The sequence below is a fragment of the Spermophilus citellus genome (genome assembly GCF_964194105.1).
Source record: "Spermophilus citellus genome assembly, chromosome: 5".
In the NCBI taxonomy this organism is placed as follows: domain Eukaryota; kingdom Metazoa; phylum Chordata; class Mammalia; order Rodentia; family Sciuridae; genus Spermophilus; species Spermophilus citellus.
This window is the reverse complement of record NC_138186.1, coordinates 81,867,741-81,889,662: the sequence shown is the minus strand read 5'-3', so window position 1 is coordinate 81,889,662 and position 21,922 is coordinate 81,867,741. Positions and strand designations below refer to the sequence as shown.

Here is a 21,922-nt window from a genome sequence, read left to right as displayed (position 1 = left end):
GTTTTTCTCCAGCAAGTTCCATGACTGTATTGTGTCTATACATTTTAATTAGAAGTTCAAATCATTTTTTCTTATTGCTTAAAATGGACAGATTTTTGAAGTCACTTGGTACTCATTAGCAATACATGTGTGTAAAGAGCCCAGTAGTTTAGTACATCTGTCCAGTGACTGTTCAGAGAGAAAGCTGTGAGCATCTTTCATGTGACCAGACTATGAAAGTATTATTGCCAAAAGCCATCCCATGGAAACTGAAATAGTCTTGATTTGGAATAGTCTTCCTGAAATTAGATCATGTGCAGCTAGAGACAGAGTGCATGATGGGACGAGTATGTGGAGGTGATTCTTACAGGGCCAGAGAATCTGATAAGCTGCTGACGCTGTGGTCTGAGGTGAAGAGGAAGAGGAGCTCTGCTGTGTGTACTTTTGCTTATTTCCAATCTTGTGGTGTTTTCTGTTCATTTTTGGTAGTAGGGATTAAATCCAGGTCTTTGCACCTGCTGGGCCAGCTCTCTACCACTGAGCTACACCCCTGATCTTGCCTTATTTCAATGGCAAGGACCTGAACTACATTGCTTATTAAAAGTCAAGAGCTGTCCTCCTCACCTCATTCCAAACTTAAGGCTTTTCCTGGTCTTCTTACCATTAACTAAAATGTTGGTAAATTTTTGTCTGGATACCCTTATAAGTTGAGGAAGTTCACTTCTGTTCTTAGTTTTCTGAGAGGTTTTTCTCTTTTTATCATGACTCCAGGTCAAATGCATTTTCTCCATCTTTTGAGATTTTATTCTCCTTTTGAAGTTTGTTAATATGCTGAATTAGCATTGACTGATTTTGAAATGATAAACCAACATTGCAGTCTTGGAGTCACGATTTATTGTGCTGTTGCATTGGATTTGCTGAAGTTTTGAAGTTTTCCTATGTTTATGAAGGTCGTTGATCTGCAATTTGTAAATGTTTTTGTAAGATTTTTAGTATTGGGGCAATGCTGTTTTCAAAATAATTTGAGAAGTGTTTCGTCCTTTTCTATTTTCTTGCAAAAAGTAATGTAAAATGGCCATCACTTCTTCCTTTAATGTTTGGTTGAATTCACTAGTGATGCTGTCTGGATCTGGAGGACTGTGTGTGTGTGTGTGCGTGTGCGCATGTGCATGTGCACATGTGTGTGAATATTTTTGACAATTTCTTTGATACAAGGCTACTGTATCTTGATACAGTTAACTGTTCCCTCTTGAGCCAGCTTTGGTAGTCAGAATTTATCAAGTTCTCTGCTATAAAGTTGCTCATAATTCTCCTTTAATATCAATGTTTGTAGAATCTGTTCTGATCTCCCCTTTCTCATTTCTGATGTTGGTAATCTGTATCTTCCACTTTCTGATCACTTCTGTTTCTTCCTCACCACAAAGGAGCAGGTTTTTATTTATTGATCTTCTCTAGTGTTTTCTATTCCTACTTCAGTGATTTCTGCTTTCATATTTGTTAGAATCCCTTTTCTATTTACTTTGAGTCTCGTTTACTTTTTCTAGTTTATAAAGAGAGATTTAGGTCATCAAGACCTTTCTTATCTAAGGTGTTTAAAGCTTTTAAAAAATATTAATCTTGTGCTGGATGTGGGGGCGTGTGCCTATTATTCTAGCTGCTGGTGAGGCTCAGGCAGGAGGATCTCTTGAGCCCAGGCTTTTGGGGCCAGCCAGTCTCCTCAAAGAAAATAAAAACCAGCCAAACAAAACCCTTAATTTTCCATCAAAGTACCACACTAGGTGCATCCTACAAACTTGGAAATGTCTCATTTTCTTACTTTCTCAGTTTTACTTCTTCTTTGGTCTAATTTTATTTAGAATTAAGTTGTTTTGGAAAATAATACATCTTTGTCACTTCTATTTTAATTCTACCACTGTCAGGGAACATACTTTGTGCAATTTGAATTTTAAAAATTTATTGAGACTTGCTGTATGGCCCAGACTATCATCTAGCTTGGTAGTGTTCCATATGCAATGGAAAAGATGGTGCAAGACGCCATTATGGGTGGATGGTTGATGATAGTGTTCTTGAAGCCTCATATAGCTTTACTGTCTCCCTGTCTCTGTGACACAATTATGTGTATGCTTTGGTCTTTCTGTATTTCATCTGGCACTTTTTGTTATTATATATTTAAACCTACTAATCTTTTATTTAGTAATGTCTCATTTACATGAATCCAACCCAGTCTATTTTTCATCTCATTGTAGTTTTTATCACTGGGATGACTTTGGTCTTTTAAAAATATCTCCCTTTCTCTCTATTGGCATACTGAGTCCTTCGTCTAGTGTCTGTATTGATTATTCATAGGATTAGAACATATGAAGTATGTTTGTTTATATTTTATGTCATTCTCTGATAGATTATCTGTGTCATTTCTGTTGACTGAATTTGTTCTTCAACATAGGATTATATTTTCATGTTTCTTTGTACATCTGGTGATTTTTAAATGGCCCAGATAATATTTGAAAATAATAATAATAATAATATTTTATTATTATTTTTGGTACCAGAAATTGAACCCAGGGATGCTTAACCACTGAGCCACATCCCCAGCCCTTTTATATATATTTTATTTAGAGACAAGGTTTCACTGAGTTGCTTAGGGTCTCACTAAGTTGCTGAGATTGGCTTTGAACTCACAATCTTCCTGCCTCATCCTTCAAACTGCTGGGATTAGAGGCATGTGCCACCATGCCCAGCTAATTTTTTTTAAATGTTTAAATTTTAAGTTGCTAGGTACTGATATTTCTATTTCTATACACATACATACATATAGTATGTATCTCACATGTATATGTGTGTGTATATATATATATATATTATTACATATGCAAATATTTTTGAGGTTTGTACTTTGACACAGTTAAGACACTTAAACATTTTAATCTTTTTCTGGCTTAAAGTTAGAAACTGCTCAGACCTTAGGGCTGATTTAACCCCACAATAACCTTTCACATACTCTTCCAGGTGTTCCCACTGTCACATGGTAGCACTACCTTGGCTGTAGATTTTTGTTATTTTGCGGTGTTTTTGGCATTGGAGATTGAATCCAGAAGTGCTTTACCACTGAGCCACATCTCCAGCCCTTTTTGAGACAGGATCTTGCTAAGTTACTTAGGGTCTACTACGTTCCTTAGGCTGGCCTCAAACCTGTGATCCTCCTGCCTCAGCCTCCTGAGTTGTTGGGATTACAGATGTGCATAACTGTGCCCAGTCTGGCTGCTAATGTGAATTATTTCCAGCCTATGTAAGCCCCATTAATTGATCTGTCTGCTCTTTGTCATGAGTTCTTACCATGGTCTTGGGGAGTTTACATAGCTGATGATGCTCAGTTTAAGACTTGAGGAGAACATTCTATTGATCAAGAGCTCTTTCTTTCCTAGTACTCACAAATTCCAGTTGTCTTGACTTCCTCAAGTTCTCACTTGTTTCCTCAACTCAAGGAGACTGAAGTTGTTTTGGTTCCTTGCCCTGTGGTGTGGCCTGCAAACACTTTTCAGGAAGCTTGGGGCAGTCGTAAGTCTCACATGTACCTTTTTTTTTTTTTTTTTTTGAGATATCTGTCCTAACTGCCTCTTTTCCAATATCTAGAAAAACTTCAAACATTTTGTCTGATGTTAGTGATTAACACAGAGAAAACTCAGTCCAGTCCCTGTTGCTTTATCTTGACCAGAAGTAGAAATGGCTTGCTAAACTTTGAACATCTTGCAATTTTTCTACCTAGTAATCATTGGAAGGTATTGAGGTAGGCTCTGTCCCTGTCTTGGAGACAATATATCCTCCCCACCTAACTCTGCCTGAAGAAGTTAGTTAGGAAATCTTTTTTTTTTTTTTTTCCCCACAGAACAACCCCTTTTCATTTTCTTTTTTACATAACTGACAGGACAGAAAATACTACTCGCCTGATTTTCATAAGGTTCCATTCAATATCTCAAAAGCCACAGCAACATTTTTAAAGCCAAACTAATCTCACTAAAAAAGGGAAGACATAATTCTTGAGGCAAAAATACTTGGAATTGAAGAAAACCTGATTTCCATTTTGGGTCAAAAATCAGTGGTTAGGAGCTCAAAACTCTTTGCATGTTTCAGAGGGGGAGCTCCTTAACTCTCCCTGAACTCTCAGAATAGCACAACATTCCCCCAAAGCAGCTCACAGTTTGGTCTAGTTAGCTTGTGGTCCCTGTCTGCTGGTTGTGACCTGCTTCTTTTGAAAAGCTTACTGAGGATGTGGGCAAAGAAATTGAGGTAGGTGATAGAGAAGCACCTGAACTATGCACGCCTATTCTTTGTATTAGAAAATAGAAAAGCCCTTTGCTCCTGTGGTGAGCCAGCTACTCTTCTCCAAATGGAGAAGGGGTCCTTGCAGCAGAAGGGTGTGTAGCTTCATGTCACTCTGCTGACTGCCAGGTAACTCTGCAGTGAGTTAGGATAGTCCTAAATAAAGGAAAGTAAGAGCATACTCTTAATCTGATTCCTTCAGTGGTCATGGTAATGAATGTTTTTGTCTTTGGGGAAAATGAGGAAGATCAAATCAAACTGGTTTCATATCATTTTTAGAATTACTTTTGCATAATATGGACTTTTTTTTCTTGAGAGAAGGGGAAATAAAATCAGTACCTATAAGCTATTTAAAGAATATGTCAGAAGCTTCAGGATGATTGAGAAGGACCAACTCTCATTTAGACTGAAAAAAAAAAGGCTGAAGCTTATTTATAAGTACATGAAAGAGCAAGAAATCTTTTAGCACCAAAATCCGGCTGGACTATGAGAAAAGGCACTTTGATATTAATTTGAATCTTTGGTGTTCTTTTATGTCTCATGGCCTAGCCATGCCTGAAAGCAGCTTTGGATTTGTTATCAGAGTGGTATGATATGCAGATGGCGTAGCTCTGCTACCAAAAATGTTTTACAAACCCTTTAGCTGCCAATCAGTATTCTTCTAGCCACAACTGGTGGCCAATACACCTGCCCTTCGTGAAATTATCCACAGTGCTATTTTTAATATATTTGTTGTAATCTTTTGAATAGTGCTTTGTATTCAATTGAATGCTTCCACAGATACTCATATATCAAAGTTAAGAAGGGGTCACACTTCTCTTGCAAATGAGGAAATATAGAAGTTACAGCATCAAGAAAGATTGAATGACTTGGCCAGTGTCCCAAATGCAAGGACCTAGACAACAGAAAAGGCAAATCATTTCAAATTCAGTGTTTTTCTGCTATAATGTGCTGTCTCCCTGGAGGGTTGGTGGAGATACTGGGAGTCTTCAGGCTGTTTCATGATTTTTTGTTTTGCTTTACTCAGTACCAACTATACCAAGTAGTTTGTACACAGCTGAGTATTAATATTTTCCCAAAAGGCAGCAGGGTCTAGAACATGAGACTGCTCAGTCTGGCACCTAGAGAGGTTAAAAGAATGGTGGTATGGTTTCCTCAAAGCTCCTCCACTACTGCTGGGTATCATTTGGTACTAAATTTGCTAGTACAACTTTTTTTCACAAAGAAGCATAAATCAATTCAGGTTAATGTAGAGAAGGATAAGATGTTGCTAAGAAATGTTCCTGGGAACTGGTCCTCACAACTTCAACTCTGGGAGGTTGGCTGACTTTACATTGTTACCTTAGTCGTAAAAAGCAAAAGGGCTTCAGACTTTCAAAACAATGACTTGATAGCTTGTAGAGTGCTTTCATAGCTGAGGTTTAAGTGCAAAGGTTGTTAAACTACGGTTTAAACAGTAATGACATTTTATATAACCAAATCACTGAAGGGGATTTATACACTCTTTTTTGAGGCACTGGGGAGTGAATTCAGGGCCTCATGTGTGTACCAAGCAAGTGAGCTACCACTTTTAGGATGCAGAGCATTCAGCCCCCTTTTCTCCACAAATACTAAAAACTAATTCTCAAATGGCCTATATCTTCTGAACTAATTTCTAACCCCCCTCTCCCCTCACCATTTTCAGATTGAAACAAATGATTATAAATTAGGTATTACTCATTTTCTATGTAATTGACTTTTATAACTAGTCTTCTTAATACAACATCAGTAGTGCTGAGTTTGATAAAAATACACAATGATGTTAAAGGGCAGGCAGGAAATGTGGATGATCTGGATCTCATACCCTAAGGATAATTAAGGTAGGTCCACAATTGTTCTAGTTGCACTGAGTTCAGAATATCAAAAGTGGCGTTATGATAATCTCTGTGAAACCTTTTATTAACCACAAACTAGGCTTCATATTTTATGGTAGATGTCCCATGGGTATACCTGTTTTGCACTGTAATGACTAATTTTCCTCTTGAGATGATAAAGCAGGTAATATTTCTATTAAACTCGGTAAACCAAAATATAACATAGTATTTGACATTTTTTTGATGTGACCAAAACCTCAGAAAAAAAGAAAAAGTACATCAATATTTTACTTTAATGTCATTTTTTTTTTTAAACTTTTCACAAAGGATTTGCTGTAAGTCTTCAAGTCATCTTGTCTAATCCAAAAGCTGTATTTAAGCGTCGTGGGTCCCAGCCAGGGATGCAAGAATCTGACTTTCTAAAACAGATAACAACAGTGGAAGAACTGGAACCAAAAGCAAATAACTGCACCAAGGTACTCATTTCACTTGTGCTGCTTGGCCTTGAGTATCGGCGCTGAGAATGTGGCTGCCCAAAATATTTCCCTCCCCTTTAGGTTCTTGTGTGGCACACTCGGACAGAGAAGGTTAATCTAGCCAACGAGCCCAAGTACCACCTGGACACAGTGAAAATTGAGGTGTAAGATGAAGCAAAAACTGGCACAATCAACCTGGCCAGTGATGTGGAAGAGGATGACTGGTGTTTAGGATGCAGAGCATTCAGGTATTGTTTATTTTACTTCAGTACAACGGCCTTTATTGTCATCTGATGGACATCTGTCTAAACAGAGCTTGTCAGTTAATGTAACTAATTTGATGGTACAAAATTTATGTTTTGTCTTCATTTTTTCTGCATGTTTTCTCTCCAACTTAACTGGAGAATTTTTGTACAGTACAGCTAATGATGCAAAATACCAATCTCAATATCTTATTTAATTTTTCTGTTCCCCCCTCATTTGGCCTGATAATTGGTAGAACTGAATAGGTGTAATACTTGCCCATGACAAGTATTTTGTCAATTGAACATTACCAATTCCTAACTTCACATGAAGTAAATTTTGGAAGGCTTGTGGCAGTATTCATTATCGGAGGGAAAAAAAAAAGTCCACAAATAAAAAGGTCTATGGATTTATCTGTTTAATATATAGGGAAATAACATTTTGTCAATACTAGGCACCATAAAATGTAAACACAATTACTGTCATAAACCTGGATATACCTTCAAGGATTAAAAGTGGCTTTTAGTTACCCTGTTTGCATATAGTGCAGAAAAAGGTCTTCATGTTAGCACTATGTACATAAGAAGAGATCCAAATTATAAGAGGCAGGTAAAATTCAAATTCTTTAAACATTCATTAAATTAAGTTTTATAGTAACATCCAGGTTTATCTTCCTTTCACTAACCACGTTCCCTGTTAAGCACATCATAACAACAGCACAGTGAAGTGAATGATGAAATAAAAGAATTTTGATACACTAGAAAACAGTGCTCAGTGATACATTTACATTCTATTTATATGATTAAACATTTGATCATACAGTACCTTCCTACAGGATTACTGGCTAATTTGGGGGTGGGGTTTATACTGTTAGAGGTATTACTAACATGATAACTACTTCCCTTATATGCAAACATTAGAGCTATAATTTTATTGAGTAAAACTGATTATGCAAGTTGACTGAGCAGCTTCTCAAATAATGTAGTTTTATGAGATCATGGGAAACATGAGCAAAGCTGCCCCTGACATAAAATGGTTCTTCAACCTGCTTTTCACCACATCAAATTTAATCAGTAACAGACCAACACGGTCAATCAGGTAATTCCTAATATGAACAAATGGGGGGAAAAGAAAAAAAAATATATATGTACATGAATAAACAGGGGAACTAGATGAGTTTTAGCAAGGAATGTCAGGTGTTAATTCTGGATGAAACTTGTATTGCAGTTTTCATTTCCACAGTTGTGTGCTCAGAGTCTGACCCGATGAGCTTCCAGACCATCCTGCTGTTGTGTTGGGGGGCTGACCAAAACCTGCTGCAGGGTTTGCACTATTGATACTCATGCCAGCCATTTGCTGATTCATCTGTGAAACACACAAAAGACTTAGTTTAAGAGGATTACTTCATTTTCAGTTCTTGCTTCTTTAGCCACAGTTGGGTATTTTTTCATCAATGTGAAAATTAGTTAAAGCACTTAGTCTTTCACCTAACGTATACATATTTCTTTACAGAAAGCAAATACATACTTTGTTCCCTTGTTATTTTCTTCCACTTTTTAGTATTAATCTCAATCATTTTCATTCATTTTCTAGATCCAATTTCTTCTTTTTAATATTTTAATTTTTTAGTTGTAGTTGGACACAATACCTTTATTTTATTTGTTACATGGTGCTAAGGATACAACCCAGGGCCTCACATGTGCTAGGCGAGTGCTCTACCACTGAGCTACAACCCCAGCCCTAGATTCAAAATTTCTTATTAACCCTAACTGAATGGGGAGAGAACAACCTTTGAATTTGCATATGGAATTATATTATAAAATGAGTCCATTACTCTTTATTTTGAGATACTGTACTAAGAACTAAGAAAATTTCATAAAGTAAAATATTCTAAAATTATCCTATAAACCTAGCATGATGGCTATAATTATTAAAATCTTAAATGGGTCTTTATACTTTCTAAATATTAAAGTTCATAAAGAACATTTTTCCTCTTTGTTCTAACAACACTAACAGTTAAAATTTGCAGTATGAAATTTCTTCCAGATTGGAGTCAAGTATATTTATAAGCAAGCCTCTTAGCCCTATGGTTCTCTTACTCTCAGGATTGGTGATAAGAGAAGGAAAGGCAAAATTTACCATCATGTACAGAGTGAATTCGAAACCTGTGCTCAGGGTAAGATTGTATTCTATTTGCAATTTCTGAAAGACAAGAACAACTACATTGCTGATCAGACATAAGTGTCTGAAGGGCAGGCAGATTACATTTTCATACCTACTGAAGGATATTTTAACCACTTTATCAATGGCCAATAAATTTCACTGACAGTGCAAAAGGGTGATGCTATTCTCCAGCACACTATCTGAGAGTTAGGCCAACATTAACTCCTTATGGGTTAATCTGCACCTAAATCGGAGCTGAATGTGTTAGCACTTTGGCCACATAAAGCTGTTACTGATATTTAGTACTTGAGATTTCTAGAAACTTGAGATTCCTAGAAGGTAGAGACTTCTGTGAATCACGAGTGTAAATAAATAAATAGAAACATTCATATGATATACAATAATTCTGCTACAATCATTAGAATCAAGACTATTCCCTGAATGTTCTCAAGGTAAAACTCTGATCACTTAGAAACCAAGACCACCAAATGGGGAAGAGGAACATAAATCTAAGTCTAGGAGCTTTTGTCTAAGGAGCTAAATTCAGAACACAGTGCCTAAGATAGAAATGTTCTCTTGGCTCTAAACAAACTTAGGTAGAAAAAGAATTTTATATTATGAAGGAATGTCTGAGACAAGTACAGACTTTTCATACCTTATGGGAATTCTTGAGCCAGTGGATACACTTTAAATATAAAGTCATTACAGATCATATAAAAAGGAAATACAATTTTACAAGGGTTACTGAACAAAAAAAGTTTCTATAAATCCATGGGCAGTAGTCACAGGACTTGAAGACAGCTTTGATTCCTCATAAAATTGTGCTTTGATAATATGAGGCTGGATTTTTCTCATCTGTGAAAGTTAAGCAAAAAAGATCCAAAAATTTGCCGGTACAATGGCACACACCTGTAATCCCAGTAGTTCAGGAGGCTGAGGTAGGAGGATCATGAGTTCAAAGCTAGTCTAAGCAACTCTGCATCACCCTATCTCTAAATAAAATATTTTAACAGGGTTGGGGATGTGGCTCAGTAGTTAAGTAGTGCCCCTGGGTTCAATTCTCAGTACTAAATAAATAAATAACTGGTAAAGATAGGTTGGTCTAAGTAGACTTCAAAAACATCCTACTAGGGAGCCAGGAAAAGCCTGACGCTAACCTCAAAGGTGGCAGACAAGAAGTCTATCATGCCTCAGATAAATTTCTAGCTATTATAAATAGATTAGGCATTTTTACCATGACAGTAGTGTTACAATCTGAAATGAAGAAAAAAGGAACCTAACAGTTCTTTACAAAATACTTTAAAAAATAGGGACACTGACAAAGCATTTATCTCTCTGATGCAACTTTTGATCTTATATTATCCCTAGTCAATTTCCTTGATAGAGAGTAAATGACTCCTACCTGTGAGAGGCTCCACTGAGGCTGTTGAGCTTGTGGGAGGCCAAACTTACTCTGAGGTGCACCCATCTGTCCTACCATTCCTCCTTGAGGGGCAACAACATTTTGAGGAAGTGGCATCACACCAGTTTGTGCATTTCCCATAAACCCATTAGGCATGGGCATGCCCACCATCATGCCTGTACTCTGTCCCATCACATTTCCTAGAAGGCTGGGCGCTGCAGGCACAGGTACACCAATTGATGGAAAACCTTGAAATGCAGCCGGTGCTTGTGAGGTAAATGGTATATTTGTGGGTCCCATAAACACACCTGTAACACAAGAACCATGAAGAGAAAAATGAAAAAGAGGGCCATTGTATATAGTTACACTCACCTCTATAGACACAGAAAAAGGGCTACCATTTTCTGATATAACTACAGCAAAAATTTTCACTCTGATCTGGCTGTTTTTCCTCCTACGAACAGCCCAAACCTAAACGTTCAGAGCTGTTTATTTCTAGAATAAGCAAATCAGTTATTAACCTGAGAAAATTTAATTAGAAAATAAAACTCTCAGGCAATAGCCACATTAAATACCTCTACTGTAAAGACCAAATTACTCAGCATCAGAGTATCTGCTTTCTCTGCTGACTTGCACCACATGTCTCCCAGTACCAAATAGGCAAATGAGAGTTGACTATATTTGGCTTTATAACGAAGTAGTTGGATTGTTATACAATTTCAGCCCATATGTGAAATGCAACTCACTATTTAAGAGGAAACGGTCTAGACAGATTAAAACTGAATAAATTTTATGCTAGTTTTTCATTGTAATGACAAAACATTTCAAAGTTTTTGGAATCGTGTAATAATTCAGACTGCTTATTGTTTACTTACAGTAGTACACAGTCATAAACTTCCTGTAAATAAAATTTCAATAATTCTTCAAAGATAACCCATGTCCTATAAACTTGTGAAAAAATATTAAGTGATACATGAACAGCTTGTTAATTCTAACTGAATAAAGTTTTGTGAATTCTGTACTTGCCTTTTAATCACTGCAACAAAAAAAAGCACCTACTACCATAGGAAAATAGGGAAGAAATATAATAGAAGTAAAAAGGATGTACTTCTAGTAATGTTACTGTGATGTATTGAAAGCAGATTTCAAAATTAATTACCAGGAGTGCTTTGCTGTTGAACTGTTCCTGTACCATACAGAGATAAGATGGAGTCTTTGGAGAGTTGCTTCTTTGCTACTTCTTCTGATTTTGTCGTTGGCTCAGTGAACAGATCCAGATCCCCAGATGTTACTGCAGACAGGGTGGCAGCTGCTGGTACAGAGGACGTCCCCTAAGATAAACACCAAATTAAGCTGATGAATTCTGTATAGTAAAGCTTAGCTTGTCTGTTACTTAAAATCCAAATAAAGTTATGAAATCAGGAATTAATTATAGAAGGCAAAGTGGTAACATTCAAGAGGATCATTCACAAGGCCTGCATGCAAAAACATCTAAAGGTAACAATGTTTCTTAATTTGAATCTGTTCTTGTAAAAGGGGGAGACTGAAGTTCTTTCATAATAAACTGCATTTACCAACTAGGTGGATGGAGAGTTCTTGCTCATTGTGTTACACAACGAGTCCAACAATAGTTACATGGATATTGTCTGAGGACCACCACTATTTCAAAGAACTGGTATTCCTTGGGATACAGAACATTTCTACCCCTAGCAGACTGTAAGATGGTCCTGCAATGGTTGACTAAAAGGTTTTACATTTTCAAAAGCTATATTGTAAGATTTTTACATAGTCAATTTATACCTAATTATATGAGTTAAATTATAGCAAAACTTTGACCACCTATAACCTGCACTCCATTTGGAGGCAAATGAACATTCACAAACATGTCGATATTTAATGTACAAAATTTTCAATAATCTATCCTGAACATACAGTATTATACAATTATGACCAATAATCTTGTCTGATCTTTGTATTCAAAAACTACTTAATTACATCACATTTGTTTATATGCATTTTCAATATAAAGAGTTTCGAAGAATTGTCTGAAGACTTATAATTTGAGAAAAATCTTTACTAGCTTTTATAAGGTGAACAGCAAGTTAATTTCCTGGTTAAAGTACCATGTAACAAATTACCAAATATTCTATTCACAAAATAGGTAGAACAATATTTTAAATCTATTATCACTAGTTAAGCAGGAATTAAGAGCTACAAAGAAAAAGGCACCTTATTTTGCAAAAACTCTGTAATATGTAAGAAATCAGCCCTAACAGAATGCCAAACATACCAACGCCCTTGAAAAAAAAACATATATTAGCTAACGATGAAAAAGCAAAGATCACAGAGGCTAACAGCATGGGTTACAGCCAGCTTGGCAGTACTAGAACCTTAGCCCCATGAATTAGGACAGTGTCACTTCTTTCCTGATAAGCTTGAGACCACAAAGTGTGTCGCACAATGGCAGGGTTAAATACTCAGATAACAAAGTAAGTACATCACTAAGTGATCTTTCATCACATTTACTTTCTGTTCATTCTATGAATCTGTTCAACACGCTGGGGTCTATTCTGTGTGAATGAAATGTCACCATAAGAAAACAAAAAACGGTTGGGTACACTGATTCAGTCTTATACATAAGCAGCCTTACTGTTAATGTTTACATGATCTAAACATGTTAAGTTTCTTCTGAAGATAAGTAACATGGAACATCTACCTCAATGTGGACACAGTCTAAAAATGGCCAATATAAACAGCATAGCTAATAAGCACTCAAATGTCCTTTTCTTGGCATTTCATTTGCCAGCACTACATCCCCAGTATAAAAGGAGATTAGGTTTGTTTATCAATAACATTTCAGTAAGTTGCAGAGGCCTCTAAACAAAGGCTTTCTGGATGTCTGGAATTCCAGGGCTAAGCTAAGGATAGACTTCAGCCCTTGTATAAGTCTAGATACTATTAGTGTGTATATGTTTGTGATAGATAGGAAAGGGGCTTCTGTGTTACTGCTAGGGCTTGAACTGTTCCCTTAACTCCTAACGTGTATATCATCAGTTGAGTATTTGTAGGCCCCAGACAGGTAAAGCAGAAAATTCTAGAAAAAGATTTTCCCACTCATGAATATGAAGTAGATTGATTTTTTTATCACATACTTAGAAAATAATACCAAGAGTGAAAGAATAGGGTTCAGAGTAACTCATAATCTTGGCATTCAAACTAGGTTAAGCTCAATATCATACAATTAAAAACCTACCAAAATTAATAAATAACAATACCAGTATATATGTAAAATCTTGTACTCGATTTTCATTTTGAAAATGTGCCTAGGTTTTAATTTTTACATGTAATTTAGATGAAAGGCAATTCTGTTCACCAAATATTCCCCAAAAAGAATCAGATGTGATAAAAAAATTAATCCTGTTATCCTATCAGGTAAGAATGCATGAAGCCAGACCTGCCTCTCCTATAGCAAGCAGCTATGCCCCACACTCCTTTCTTACGATGCTACTTGTACTTAAGATTTATATGGTGCCAGCATTGTTCTGCTTGCTGCTACGATACTGAACAGAACATGTGAAGTACACTGAAGCAAAGCAACTTGTACCTCGGTGGAATCTGAAGAAGTCTAGCAGACGTAACTGCTTCACTACAGAAAACCAGACCAAAATAAGTCGCTTTTCATGTGCAGATTATCAAATATACTAAATGCTTCTTGCCGAAAAAGTATTTAGACAATTTTTTGTTTCATATATACCCATGCCTGCACAAATTCAAAAAGTAATATTAATTAACTGAAAGAATAATTCTTTGTCCCTCTTTTTATGTGTGTTCCAATAGTATGAGAAAGGCAAAGCCATAAAATGTTACTAAGAAATATCAACATGTTCAACTGTAGTGGTAAGTACACAATAACTCTCATAACAAAAATGTGTAGTAAAAATGTCTTAAGTTTTCTTAATGACAGACTTCTTATTAAAACTACATCCATACAATTCAGATTTGGCTCAGGTTTTTCTTTTGGGTAGTGTGGTGGTAACTGGGAATCTAACCCAGAAGTGCTTTACTGTTAACCTACATCCCCAACCCTTTTTAAAAATTCTTAAATTTTGAGACAGGGTCTTACTAAATTGCTAAGGCTGGCCTTGAACTCTCGATCAGCCTCCTGAGTCACTAGGATTATAGACATGCACTACCACACCTGGCTTGGCTCAGTTTTTACACAGAAAGGAAGCATTTGTCTCAAAAATAATGCTGTTCTGAAACAAAATAGATTTAAAGTTTATTTTTAAGAGTTGCTTGTATCCTAAAAGTTCATATATTTTCCCTATAGAAATTCTACGTAATGTTAAGAAGGCAATTCAAAATTTCTTCACCATTGATACTTTAAAAAATCTTGATCATTAATATTACTACTCTTAATTTTTTTAAAAAAAATTTTTTTAGTTGTAGTTGGACACAATACCTTTATTGTGCTGAGGATCCAACCCAGCACCTTACACATGCTAGGTGAGCGCTCTACCTCTGAGCCACAACCCCAGCCCCATAATATTGTTTTAATCATGAAAAAAATAAAAAGGTAGGTTTTAAGGCATAATTTATTTTTAGAAAAAATAATATGTGAGAGCTGCCCCACGCGCCTGCAGGGTAGGAGGACCTGTGACCCACCAGCAGAACAGGTCCAGCGGCCTGCTGAGGGGCAGGCCCGCCCCCTCCCCCAGTGCCTGCAAGGTAGGCGGAATTGTGACCAATGGCAGATCAGGCCCAGCGGCCTGCTGACGGGCGGAGCCGCCCCCTCCCCCCGCACCTGCAAGGTAGGTGGACCTGTGACCCACCAGCAGGTCAGGCCCAGCAACCTGCGGAGTGACAGAGCTGCCCCACGCGCCTGCAGGGTAGGCGGACGTGCGACCAACTGGCAGAACAGGTCCAGCGGCCTGCTGAGGGGCAGGGCCGCCCCCTCCCCCAGTGCCTGGAAGGTAGGCGGAGCTGTGACCACCAGCAGATCAGGCCCAGCGGCCTGCTGAGGGACGGAGCCGCCCCCTTCCCCCGCACCTGCAAGGTAGGCGGACCTGCCACCCACCAGCAGGTCAGGCCCAGCAACCTGCGGAGTGACAGAGCTGCCCCACGCGCCTGCAGGGTAGGCAGACCTGCGAACCACAAGCAGAACAGGTCCAGCGGCCTGCTGAGGGGCAGGCCCGCCCCCTCCCCCAGTGCCTGCAAGGTAGGCGGAATTGTGACCAATGGCAGATCAGGCCCAGCGGCCTGCTGAGGGGCGGAGCCGCCCCCTCCCCCCATACCTGCAAGGTAGGTGGACCTGTGACCCACCAACAGGTCAGGCCCAGCAACCTGCGGAGTGACAGAGCTGCCCCACGCGCCTGCAGGGTAGGCGGACCTGCGACCAACCGGCAGAACAGGTCCAGCGGCCTGCTGAGGGACGGAGCCGCCCCCTTCCCCCGCACCTGCAAGGTAGGCGGACCTGCCACCCACCAGCAGGTCAGGCCCAGCAACCTGCGGAGTGACAGAGCTGCCCAACGCGCCTGCAGGGTAGGCGGACCTGCGACCTCCGGAGTGACAGAGCTGCCCCACGTGCCTGCAGGGTAGGCAGACCTGCGACCCACAAGCAGAACAGGTCCAGCGGCCTGCTGAAGGGCAGGCCCGCCCCCTCCCCCAGCGCCTGCAAGGTAGGCGGAAGGAACTGTGACCACCGGCAGATCAGGCCCAGCGGCCTGCTGAGGGGCGGAGCCGCCCCCTCCCCCCGCACCTGCAAGGTAGGTGGACCTGCGACCCACCGGCAGGTCAGGCCCAGCAACCTGCGGAGTGACAGAGCTGCCCCACGCGCCTGCAGAGTAGGCGGACCTGCGACCAACCGGCAGAGCAGACCTAGTGGTCCGCCAGCTTGGTAGACAGATCACCCCAACTGGAGGAGGATCACAGCCGCTACCTGCCCTGCAAGGGAGATTTTTCAACTATACAAGAGCAATATAAATAAATAGAGGGAAAATTTCAAAAACACAACAGTTTCGCCAAGCAGAAAGGAATGCGAGCAGTATGAAAATACAAGGAAAGAAGGACCACAAGCAATGCAGGTCAACTCAACTCTAGAAGAGGTAATAGCTGCAACAGATGGAATGTCAGATAAAGAATTCAGGATATACATGCTTCAGATGATCTGGAGTCTCAAGGAAGACATGAGACAGCAAAATCAGACAATGAAAGACCACTTTGACAATGAATTACATAAACAAATCCAAGAAGCAAAAGATCAATTACACAGGGAGATAGAGGTAATAAAAAACAAATAGAAATCCTATAAATGCAGGAAGCAATAAACCAACTTAAAAACTCAATTGAGAATACTACCAGCAGAGTAGAACACTTAGAAGATAGAACATCAGACAATGAAGACAAAGTATTTCAACTTGAAAAAAACATAGACAGCTCAGCAAGACTGCTAAGAAACCATGAGCAGAACATCCAATAAATATGGGATAACATTAAAAGACCAAACTGAAGAGTCATTAGGATACAGGAAGGCACAGAGCTCCAAACCAAAGGAATGAACAATCTATTCAATGAAATAATACGAGAAAACTTCCCAGACTTGAAGAATGAGACAGAATCCCAAATCCTAGAAGCCTACAGGACGCCGAATGTGCAAAATCATGAGATCCACACCTAGACACATTATAATAAAGATGCCCAACATACAGAATAAGGAGAGAATTTTAAAAGCTACAAGAGAAAGGAAGCAGATCACATTTAGGGGTAAACCAATCAGGATAACAGCTGATCTTTCAACACAGACTCTGAAAGCTAGAAGATCCTGGAATAACATATTTCAAACACTGAAAGAAAATGGGTTCCAACCAAGAATCGTGTATCCGGCGAAATTAAGCTTCAGGATGGAAGATGAAATTAAAACCTTCCACAATAAACAAAAGTTAAAAGAATTTGCAACTAGAAAACCATCTCTTCAAAAAATCCTTGGCAAAACATTACAGGAAGAGGAAATGGAAAATAACAATGAAAACCAACAGTGGGAGGTAGGACAGTAAAGGGGGGAAAATAATCAAAGAGGAAAACAAATCAGGTTTAGTAACATTAATAAACAAATATGGCTGGAGGAACAAACCATATCTCAATAATAACCCTAAATGTTAATGGCTTAAACTCACCAATTAAGAGACACAGGCTAGTTGAATGGATCACAAAACAAGACCCAACAATATGCTGCCTACAGGAGACGTATTTGATAAGAAAAGATATACATAGACTGAAGGTGAAAGGTTGGGAAAAATCATTCCACTCATATGGACTGCGGAAACAAGCAGGAGTGTCCATACTCATATCAAATAAAATAGATTTCAAGCCAAAGTTAATCAAAAGGGATAAAGAGGGACACTGCATACTGCTCAAGGGAACCATACACCAACAAGACATAACAATCATAAATATATATGCCCCAAACAACGGTGCTGCTATGTTCATCAAGCAAACTCTTCTCAAGTTCAAGAGTCTAATAGACCACCATACAATAATCATGGGAGACTTCAAAACACCTCTCTCACCACTGGACAGATCTTCCAAACAAAAGTTGAATAAGGAAACTATAGAACTCAATAACACAATTAACAACCTAGACTTAATTGACATATATAGAATATACCACCCAGCATCAAGCAGTTACACTTTTTTCTCAGCAGCACATGGATCCTTCTCAAAAATAGATCATATATTATGTCACAGGGCAACTCTTAGACAATATAAAGGAGTAGAGATAATACCATGCATCTTATCTGATCATAATGGAATGAAACTGAAAATCAACGATAAAAGAAGCAAAGAAAAATCATGCATCACTTGGAGAATGAACAATAGGTTACTGAATGATCAACGGGTTTTAGAAGACATCAAGGAGGAAATTAAAAAATTCTTAGAGTTAAATGAAAACACAGACACAACATATCGGAACCTATGGGACACATTGAAAGCAGTTCTAAGAGGAAAATTCATTGCTTGGAGTTCATTCCTTAAAAAAAGAAAAAAACAACAAATAAATGATCTTATACTTCATCTCAAAATCCTAGAAAAGAAGAGCAAAAACAACAGCAAAAGAAGTAGAAGGCAAGAAATAATTAAAATCAGAGCTGAAATTAATGAAATCGAAACAAAAGAAACAATTGAAAAAATTGACAAAACTAAAAGTTGGTTCTTTGAAAAAATGAATAAAATCGACAGACCCTTAGCCATGCTAACGAAAAGAAGAAGAGAGAGAACTCAAATTACTAGCATACGGGATGAAAAAGGCAATATCACAACAGACACTTCAGAAATACAGAAGATAATCAGAAATTATTTTGAATCCTTATACTCCAATAAAATAGAAGAAATTTATCGATGCCTTCACTATCTTAAGTCATATGATCTGCCCAGATTGAGTCAGGAGGATATAGACAACCTAAACAGACCAATATCAATTGAGGAAATAGAAGAAACCATCAAAAGATTACCATCTAAAAAAAGCCCAGGACCGGATGGGTATACAGCAGAGTTTTACAAAACCTTTAAAGAGGAACTAATACCAATACTTTTCAAGCTATTTCAGGAAATAGAAAAAGAGGGAGAACTTCCAAATTCATTCTACGAGGCCAACATCACCCTGATTCCGAAACCAGACAAAGACACTTCAAAGAAAGAAAACTACAGACCAATATCTCTAATGAACCTAGATGCAAAAGTCCTCAATAAAATTCTGGCGAATCGGATACAAAAACATATCAAAAAAATTGTGCACCATGATCAAGTAGGATTCATCCCTGGTATGCAAGGCTGGTTCAATATACGGAAATCAATAAATGTTATTCACCACATCAATAGACTTAAAAATAAGAACCATATGATCATCTCGATAGATGCGGAAAAAGCATTCAACAAAGTACAACATCCCATTATGTTCAAAACTCTCGAAAAACTAGGGATAACAGGAACATACCTCAACATTGTAAAAGCAATCTATGCTAAGCCTCAGGCTGGCATCATTCTGAATGGAGAAAAATTGAAGGCATTCCCTCTAAAATCTGGAACAAGACAGGGATGCCCTCTCTCACCACTTCTGTTCAACATAGTCCTCGAAACACTGGCCAGAGCAATTAGACAGATGAAAGAAATTAAAGGTATAAAAATAGGAATAGAAGAACTTAAATTATCACTATTTGCAGATGACATGATTCTATACCTAGCAGACCCAAAAGGGTCTACAAAGAAACTATTAGAGCTAATAAATGAATTCAGCAAAGTGGCAGGATATAAAATCAACACGCATAAATCAAAGGCATTCCTGTATATCAGAGACAAATCCTCTGAAATGGAAATGAGGACAACCACTCCATTCACAATATCCTCAAAAATAATAAAATACTTGGGAATCAACCTAACAAAAGAGGTGAAAGACTTACACAATGAAAACTACAGAACCCTAAAGAGAGAAATTGAAGAAGATCTTAGAAGATGGAAAAATATACCCTGTTCATGGATAGGCAGAACTAACATCATCAAAATGGCGATATTACCAAAAGTTCTCTATAGGTTTAATGCAATGCCAATCAAAATCCCAACGGCATTTCTTGTAGAAATAGAGAAAGCAATCATGAAATTCATATGGAAGAATAAAAGACCCAGAATAGCAAAAACAATGCTAAGCAGGAAGTGTGAATCAGGTGGTATAGCGATACCAGACTTCAAACTATACTACAGAGCAATAGTAACAAAAACAGCATGGTACTGGTACCAAAACAGGCAGGTGGACCAATGGTACAGAATAGAGGACACAGTAACCAACCCACAAAACTACAACTTTCTTATATTTGATAACGGGGCTAAAAGCATGAAATGGAGGAAGGATAGCATCTTCAACAAATGGTGCTGGGAAAACTGGAAATCCATATGCAACAAAATGAAACTGAATCCCTTTCTCTCGCCATGCACAAAAGTTAACTCAAAATGGATCAAGGAGCTTGATATCAAATCAGAGACACGGCATCTGATAGAAGAAAAAGTTGGCTACGACCTACATACTGTGGGGTTGGGCTCCAAATTCCTCAATAGGACACCCATAGCACAAGAGTTAACATCTAGAATTAACAAATGGGACTTGCTCAAACTAAAAAGTTTTTTCTCAGCAAAAGAAACAATAAGAGAGGTAAATAGGGAGCCTACATCATGGGAACAAATCTTTACTCCTCACACTTCAGATAGAGCCCTAATATCCAGAGTATATAAAGAACTCAAAAAATTAGACAATAAGATAACAAATAACCCAATCAACAAATGGGCCAAGGACCTGAACAGACACTTCTCAGAGGAGGACATACAATCAATCAACAAGTACATGGAAAAATGCTCACCATCTCTAGCAGTCAGAGAAATGCAAATTAAAACCACCCTAAGATACCATCTCACTCCAGTAAGATTGGCAGCCATTATGAAGTCCAACAACAACAAGTGCTGGCGAGGATGTGGGGAAAAGGGTACACTTGTACATCGTTGGTGGGACTGCAAATTGGTGCAGCCAATTTGGAAAGCAGTATGGAGATTTCTTGGAAAGCTGGGAATGGAACCACCATTTGACCCAGCTATTCCCCTTCTCGGTCTATTCCCTAAAGACCCAAAAAGAGCATGCTACAGGGACACTGCGACATCGATGTTCATAGCAGCACAATTCACAATAGCAAGACTGTGGAACCAACCTAGATGCCCTTCAATAGACGAATGGATAAAAAAAATGTGGCATTTATACACAATGGAGTATTACTCTGCATTAAAAAATGACAAAATCATAGAATTTGGAGGGAAATGGATGGCATTAGAGCAGATTATGCTAAGTGAAGCTAGCCAAGCCCTAAAAAACAAATGCCAAATGTCTTCTTTGATATAAGGAGAGTAACTAAGAACAGCCTAGGGAAGAAGAGCACGAGAAGAAGACCAACATTAAACAAGGATGAGAGATGGGAGGGAAAGGGAGAGAGAAGGGAAATTGCATGGAAATGGAAGGAGACCCTCAGGGTTATACAAAATTACATACAAGAGGAAGTGAGGGGGTTATACAAAATTACATACAAGAGGAAGTGAGGGGAAAGGGAAAAATAATACAAGGGGGAGGAATGAATTACAGTAGAGGGGGTAGAGAGAGAAGAGGGGAGGGGAGGGGAGGGGAGGGGAGGGGAGGGGGGATAGTAGAGGATAGGAAAGGCAGCAGAATACAACAGACATGAGTATGTCAATATGTAAATCAATGGAAGTGTAACTGATGTGATTCTGCAATCTGTATATGGGGTAAAAATGGGAGTTCATAACCCACTTGAATCAAAGTGTGAAATATGATATATCAAGAACTATGTAATGTTTTGAACAATCAACAATAAAAAAATAAATAAATAAAAAATTAAAAAAAAAGAAAAAATAATATGTGGCTGGGGTTGTTTGTGCCTCAGTGG

General features: G+C 38.3%; 2 protein-coding genes across 3 annotated transcripts in view; one reads left to right on the top strand and one right to left on the bottom strand.

Annotated features, from left to right (window-relative positions):
* B3GAT2 (beta-1,3-glucuronyltransferase 2) overlaps positions 1-6,812 on the top strand; it is a gene marked incomplete at its 5' end in the record, with an annotated part of 63,365 nt that extends 56,553 nt beyond the window's left edge. The window contains 2 exons of the mRNA XM_081293998.1: positions 6,477-6,625; positions 6,707-6,812. Of these exons, the coding sequence (XP_081150124.1) occupies positions 6,477-6,625; positions 6,707-6,793 (236 nt within the window). The 3' untranslated portion in view covers positions 6,794-6,812. The remainder of the gene's footprint in view (positions 1-6,476; positions 6,626-6,706) is intronic.
* A 485-nt stretch (positions 6,813-7,297) lies between these two features.
* Positions 7,298-21,922, bottom strand: part of SMAP1 (small ArfGAP 1) — a 189,963-nt gene continuing 175,338 nt past the window's right edge. The window contains exons 9-11 of one of the 2 annotated variants that reach the window (XM_081293996.1): positions 11,593-11,764; positions 10,434-10,741; positions 7,298-8,233 (exon numbers count right to left, since the gene is read on the bottom strand). In XM_081293996.1, the coding sequence (XP_081150122.1) occupies positions 8,099-8,233; positions 10,434-10,741; positions 11,593-11,764 (615 nt within the window). In that variant the 3' untranslated portion in view covers positions 7,298-8,098. The remainder of the gene's footprint in view (positions 8,234-10,433; positions 10,742-11,592; positions 11,765-21,922) is intronic. The other variant, XM_081293997.1, reaches the window with a different exon arrangement.